Source organism: Nematolebias whitei, chromosome 8, assembly GCF_014905685.2.
Source record: "Nematolebias whitei isolate Nwh7 chromosome 8, NemWhi1, whole genome shotgun sequence".
Lineage (NCBI taxonomy): Eukaryota > Metazoa > Chordata > Actinopteri > Cyprinodontiformes > Rivulidae > Nematolebias > Nematolebias whitei.
The window spans coordinates 561,454-568,672 of NC_056505.1; the positions used below are offsets into that span (position 1 = coordinate 561,454).

General features: G+C 40.3%; 1 protein-coding gene across 1 annotated transcript in view; it reads left to right on the plus strand.

Annotated features, from left to right (window-relative positions):
* The window catches only part of slc4a5a (solute carrier family 4 member 5a), a 205,987-nt gene that overhangs the window by 182,712 nt on the left and 16,056 nt on the right, over positions 1–7,219 (plus strand). The window contains exons 18-19 of the mRNA XM_037679966.1: positions 114–275; positions 425–603. Coding sequence (XP_037535894.1) covers positions 114–275; positions 425–603 — 341 coding nt within the window. The remainder of the gene's footprint in view (positions 1–113; positions 276–424; positions 604–7,219) is intronic.

Consider the following 7,219-nt stretch of genomic DNA (forward strand, 5'->3'; position numbering starts at 1 on the left):
TGTGTGTGTGTGTGTGTGTGTGTGTGTGTGTGTGTGTGTGTGTGTGTGTGTGTGTGGGTGAGTGTGCAAATAGAGTTTTTGTGGAAAATAAATGTTCTCTCGTCTCTCACAAGCCAACTCGGTCAGATCGTGGCTGGCTGGTGATGCCCTTTGGGAAGAACCCCTGGTGGGTGTATTTGGCTAGCTTCGTTCCTGCCCTTCTTGTGACCATTCTCATCTTCATGGACCAGCAGATCAGTGCCGTCATTGTTAATCGCAAGGAGAACAAACTTAAGGTATTTCATACACCCACCATTGAAGGATTACATATATTTGAAAAACATTAAATTCCATTTAGACATGTTTTTGAAAACAGCAACATTATAATACCATGCTTAAAGTTGTTTTCTTGTTACAAAATTGTTTTTTCATGGTTCTCTGGCAGAAAGGTTGTGGCTACCACCTGGATCTGTTCTGGGTAGGGATCCTTATGGCCATCTGTTCTTTCTTGGGTCTTCCATGGTACGTGGCTGCCACTGTGATCTCCATTGCCCACATGGACTCTCTGAAGATGGAGAGTGAGTCCAGCGCTCCAGGAGAGCAGCCACAGTTCCTTGGGGTCAGGTTGGTTCACAGTGATTCAGAATTAAGATGGCAGACATTAAATGTACCATGGGAGAAATAACCATTTAATTATAAACCTGGACACAGCGACAGAAGGCGGGCCGGCTGGGCCAGGCCCGTCCATTCCAGTTTCCGCCCCCCTTTCCACCCACTCAAAACAGATTACAATACCATGTAAATAAGTTGAACCTATGCAATGTACTGACTCATAGGCGTTGCAACCATTGTATGTGAAAGGGACGTGTCCCCCCACATTTAAAAAACCTTCATTTGGACCTCCCCCACTTTTACCGTTAAACAGTAGTTCAGTCGGCGCTGTTTCTCTTTCTTCGTGAACAAATCCATTCCACTTGATAAATAGGAGAATACTCCTACCACTAAAGATCCACTCCAGGTTTTCCTGGTTACCTAATGCCCCAGCAGCCTGCAGTGTTTCTCTTCTGCGTCTCCTCCTGCCTCGGCAGAGATCGCTCACAGGTGGAAGAGGTGGAGACATCTCTGTGTTGATCGCTCACCTGTTTACCAAGCTTTAGTGCGGGCAGTTGTTGACCGGTGGGGTTTGATCATAAACATATATACATGTTAGGAGGATGTTTGAGAGAAGTGCAGCACTACGTCTGTAGCATCTTAACTAAAAAAAAAAAAAAAATTGTATGCCTTTTTATAACTGTTTATTGTTGTCACTGTTGTCCATTGTTGTCATCATTCTTTGTTGAAATCAGGTCTCTCTTGTAAATGAGTCCTCGAGGCTCAATGGGATTTACCTGTTTAAATAAAGGTTGAATGAAAAGAATAATAAGGACTTCAGCTTCCTCAACAAGTACAGTCTGCTCTGTCCCTTCTTGTAGACGCTTCACTGTTGCAGCTCCAGTCCAGTCTATTGTCCAGGTGGACCCCAAAGTATTTATACTTCTTCACCACCTCCACTTCTTCTCCCATGATGGAAATAGGGTTGGATCTGTCCCTGATTTTCCTGAAATCTACAATCATCTCCTTTGTTTTGTTCACATTCAAGATGAGATGATTGTTTCCACACCATGCCACAAAGCGGTCCACCAGTTCCCTGTACTCAGCTTCTTGTCCATCTCTGATACACCCGACCACTGCAGAGTCATCTGAATATTTCTGCAGATGACAGGAGTCTGTTTTGTACTGGAAATCTGAGGTGTACAGAGTGAAAAGAAATGGTGAGAGTACAGGCCCCTGTGGTGCTCCTGAGCTACTGACCACCTGGTCAGACACACAACCCTTCAGTCTCACAAACTGTGGTCTGTTTGTCAGGTAGTCTTTGATCCAGGTGATGGTTGAGGCCTCCACCTGAGTCTTCTGGAGTTTCTGACAAAGCAGATCAGGCTGGATTGTGTTAAATGCACTGGAGAAATCAAAGAACATGACTCTCACAGTGCTGTCTGCCTTTTCTAGATGACAGTGAGTTTGCTGAAGCAGGTGTATGATGGCATCTTCAACTCCAAGTCCACGCTGATAAGCAAACTGTAGTGGGTCCTGATATGTGCCTGTTTGTTTAGTCAGGTGGGCCAACAGAAGTCTCTCTAGGACCTTCATGATGTGGGATGTCAGGGCAACAGGTCTATAGTCATTGAGGACTGATGGGTGAGGTTTTTTTGGTACTGGAACAAGACAGGAGGTTTTCCACAACACTGGAACCTTCTCCTGGGTCATTTTGAAAGACTTCCTGCCACTAACAATGATTTTCCTTTGACAAAACTGGGTGTTTGTGGCTCCCAGAACCCCACCTCTCATGGGGGCAGGTGTTTGCAACACAGGGAAAATGCCCGCAGGTAATCAGATGTGCTATGATTTTAGGTCTTGGTTTAAAATTCACTACCATAACTCCATCTACTCTGTCATCATGTGACCAGAAGTCTAACCTTAATGACCAATGAGATACTGTCATTGACCCAGCTGCCAAGATACACATGCATTAATGAGGCTTCCTGTTTATAGTAAATGGACTGCACTTATAGACGGATTATTTGTTCATCAACATGGCGGATGCGCGCGCAGCCGTAGTGCAGAAAGAACCGGTGTCTTGTGTGAAATTCTGTTCCCCTTCTTGGAGAGGGTGCACAGAGTTGTCATCTTCACAGCTCTTCTGACAGATTTCTTGGTATTAAAAACTATAAAAACACTCGATGTCTTGGTGGCTGACTCATATTTGTCAGGCTAAAGTGAACATGACAAGTTTTATTAAAAAATACATTTTTCTCTTGGCGATTAAAAAAAAATTACACACACAAAAAAAAACCCCACGAAAATGTAAGAAAACCAACACAATACCAGGTTTATTTGTTGCTTATTTTGAAGTTTTATATTTATTTATTTATTACCAGGAGCTGTCGATTAAAATGAAAGTTACAACCGTGACAGATTATGTGACTCGTTTTACCGAGAAATCTTTGAGAAGCAGTGAAAACGGTCAGACCTGACACTGTGCGCGTTATTTTTATTTTGTTTTTATTTGATACATTTTATTACATGATGTTGAAAAGGTGACTAGTTGCTTCTCGTTGCATCTCAGTAAGAACCAGGAGTACTCTTATGAAGTTCAGCTTCACAGAGTCCTGTGGACCCAGCAGGACTCACTGGTGCAGCCAGAGATGATCACATGATGAACACAGTCCTCCACATACATGAACAGTTATTCATACAAATTAATATTGTAAAAGAAAGACGGTAAAAACAATCCACTTTGAAACATATCATTTATTGTAACTTTTCCTGTTAACATTCAGTTTTAACTTTTCCCTTCAAATCACTGTGTGCACGTTTAAAAAAAGAAATGGTTATTTTGTTGTTACTTTTTAATGACATTACTTATGTACAAACAAGAAATAAGAAGTTTTTGATGTATCCTTAACTCTTGAATACTTCAACAAGATATTTACAGTTTATTTTCTCGAGACTATACAGTCCCAAATGTTTAACGCTGCACACACAGTTACAACGTCCTCTACTAGATTAGAGGTTTCAAAGTCTGACACATAACAGGGAGACAACTTCTCAAAATGTTGGAAATGTCACATTCAGTAACATTAAATCTGAACATATTATCCTCACTGGTGAGCCCTAAACACAGTTTTCATGAGGATGGCCAACATGGTCCATTGTTTGGACATCTGCTGGGGGTTTCATCCCGTCGTCTTTGTCTCTTGTAGCTGAGACGCAGAAGAGAACAATCATTAGGTGCAGCAGGAAAGCATCACTTTGTTCAACACAGGTTTATTACAGCCTCAGTTCAAGTCAGTATTCTTTTATTTACTGCTCCAATTTTCCATCACTGTCTTTGCTGGACTTTGTAGAGTAGGAGAAGATGGACGGGACAAAGTCAGGACTGTCGATGTCTTCAGAGGCCACTCCTGAACAAATAAAGTTTATTCCAGTGACTGACGTTAATGGAAACAGCACACGGTTGGCCAGCGCTAACTGGCTTAGCATGTGTTAGCATACAAGTTTAAACAGTAACAAGTTTCTGGGCGTCATCATTGACGAAAAACTGACATGGAAACCTCACATAAATAATTTAAGAACAAAAATATCTAATTCTATTGCAGTACTGTACAAAGTAAGGGAGTTAATGATAAAGTACTGTTTATGTTGTATAATACAATAATTGTCTTACACTTGATTTACTGTAGTGAAGTCTGGGCTAAAGCATGTAAAACAATTACAAATCCTATTTTTATTTTTACAGAAAAGAGCTGTAAGAATCATCCCTAGAAAAGATTATAGATATCCATCAAATACATTGTTTTATCAGCTGAAGATATTAAAATTATGAGACTTGGTTGATTATAATATTTTACTGTTTATGTATAAGGCTCACAAAAACATACTACCTTCAAATATCCAAGTAAATTTTGTTAAAAGGGACAGTGGTTATTATCTCAAGGGGATAGAGATGTTTCTGAAGCGCTGGTTTCGTACCAGTTTGAAGGAGTGGTCTAGTATAATTCAGGGAACAGGACTGGTCTGAAGGATGATGTTAAAACTGCCACATCTATGTACATATCTAAGAAAATGTTAAAAGTTAGTTTTCTGAAGGAATATGGTAAAGTATAATGTGTATCTATACAAATTGTTGTTTGAATTGATGTTGCTTTTATTTAGCTTTGTTTTTTTGTAAATTACTTTTGTTTTGAATATATTCTGGGAATAAAGGGGCAGATATCATAAGATTTATTCTTTTTCTGCTGCCTTTCATTTTATTTTTTGATTGTATATATATTTTTGTTTTCTATTGTATAGAGTTATTTTGTTTTTAATGAAATGAATAAATTTCTAAATAAAAATAAATAAATAATAATAAACAAATGATTATCAGCATCACTGAACTAAGATATCTTAGCTTGTAACTAGGTACACTCGTATCCGAGTGATCAATTGTTCATATTTTTGTATACAGGCCTCAATAAGCAGCGATGCTTGTTAGCTAGGCAGACTTACCTGAGATGAAGTGCTCGCTGCACATTGTTGCATTTTGAATCATCTGCTCGTTCCAATCGCTTCTTCTGATGCTGGCAACCAAAGACGTCTCCTGTTATTCTTGCAAGGCTGCGAGTTGATGGAATTCTGTAAAACTTGCACGTTTTATTGTTTTTATCAAAACGGTTGGTGCAACCTACAGCACAACAAGACACGATCGCTGTTTCTTCCTGCGACCGACATGCGCAGTATACCCGGAAGTGACCCGGAAGTGACCCGGACGTGACGTTGACTGATAATCCGTTTATATATCACCTTTCTATCTGATCAAGACACTCAAAGCTCTTTACAACAATCTGTGCCTCATTTACCCATTCATACAGCTCTATACTAGATCTCTACAAGCTATTTGAACAACCTCGTGCACAGCACAGACTTTGTTCATTCGTCAATAATGGAAAAAACATGGAGGATTTCTTATGATGCAGCTTTCAAATTAAAACCTATCAATCTTGCTGTCATAGAAGGAAACAGAGCTGCTGCACGTAAGCTCTCTGTTTGCCAGTGGGTCCTGACAGCGTGGGTGTATTATGAAATTAACAGGGGTTGTGAACGATCGGCACCAGCTATTCAGACAAGGGGAAAAATGTGACACAAGGAGACTGTTTTCTGCTAGAAATAATAGTGTCATTTATTAATCTGCCACAGAAAAACAGCCAAGCAAAAACATGTACACTTGTACACTCTTTACACACACAAATTGATTTGAGGGCCTCTCACCGTGACACGTGGCCGGGAAGTCGTTTTCGACCCGGGTAAAGAGGAATCACATCAAAATTGCGCCGGGCACTCACGCGCGTTGGTCCACAGCAGACTTCCAAAAATTCCCTTGCCTGTCACACCTCCTTTATACCTCTCCCTGACCGGATCGCGTGAGAGCAGTGAAAAACAAGTTTGATGGTTGTCAGGAGGACAGATTTAATTAAAACATGTTTTTCCATCATCAAAGCAGTCTGTGCAACAGAGCGATGGCTTCATAAAAACATGTCCTTCAAACCCTGGGTCACCGTAACCTTAAGATGGGCCAAATCTCTGGTTAGAGCACCCCCAGAGGACTTTAATTACTCCAACACACATCTGCAGCACAGGCCTGACTTTGGGTAGATAAGCTGCATCAAAAGTGAGTATAAGTATTAATTGACATAAAAGCATCTAAATAATCATTCCTATATCATTCCACCCTTGCCTTTTATGACAATTTAGACATTTAATTCTGAAAAGTAACACACACAAAATATATATGTTTGAATAGGCATAAAGGCAACTTAATATATTTTTATAAAACATATTTTTATATCAGTGGGGCTCTGTGAAAAAAATCCACTATCATCAACGGATTTCAAAAGTCTGGACCGCTGTGGGAAGATGCGGACAGCACGAGGGAGTGATGTCGAGAGCAACAAGTAGCCGTGTGTGAGAACGTCTTTTTGAGCCTCTTCAGTTCTGACACTGAAGAAGAGATTTCATGGTTTCAGTGCAGAGGGGGATGAAGAACAGTGACTCTGGTCGACTATTGGTGCTTTTTTATTTTATTTTATCCGTGTTAAAGCTGTCCCCCTCCAGTTGGTCAAGACATGGACTCTGCTGAGCAGAAGTGCTCTAAGCAGTCAAGTCTGTACATATTTTAATAAAAGTTTTCAAATTCTTACTGTGTGACATCTTTCTGTGTACGGTACATGTATGTTTAAATACACAGATCTAAATTTAAGCTCACATTTGAACATTAAACAGAGTGGAGACAACAGGAGGGGCTCTTCCCACCTCCTCCGTCCTCACGTGAGCTCAACGGAGAGCACATTTACAACAGAACCTGTTATCAAAGTGCTTAACAACAACAACGGGAACAACAACAACAACAACAACAACAACAATCAATGAGAGTAAAATTAAAGAGAAAAAAATACAATACACTAATAATAATAACTGAAGAATTAATAAAAAGCATTTAAAACATAGGGTCACAGATTAAAAAACACTAGATCAACTCACACTGTGTGAAATGTCTGAGAGAACAGATGAGTTTTTAGCAGGGACTTGAAGTGAGGAAGGGAGGTGTCCTGCCTGATGTTGGGGGGTCAGGTTGAAGGGAGGTGTCCTGCCTGATGTTGGGGGG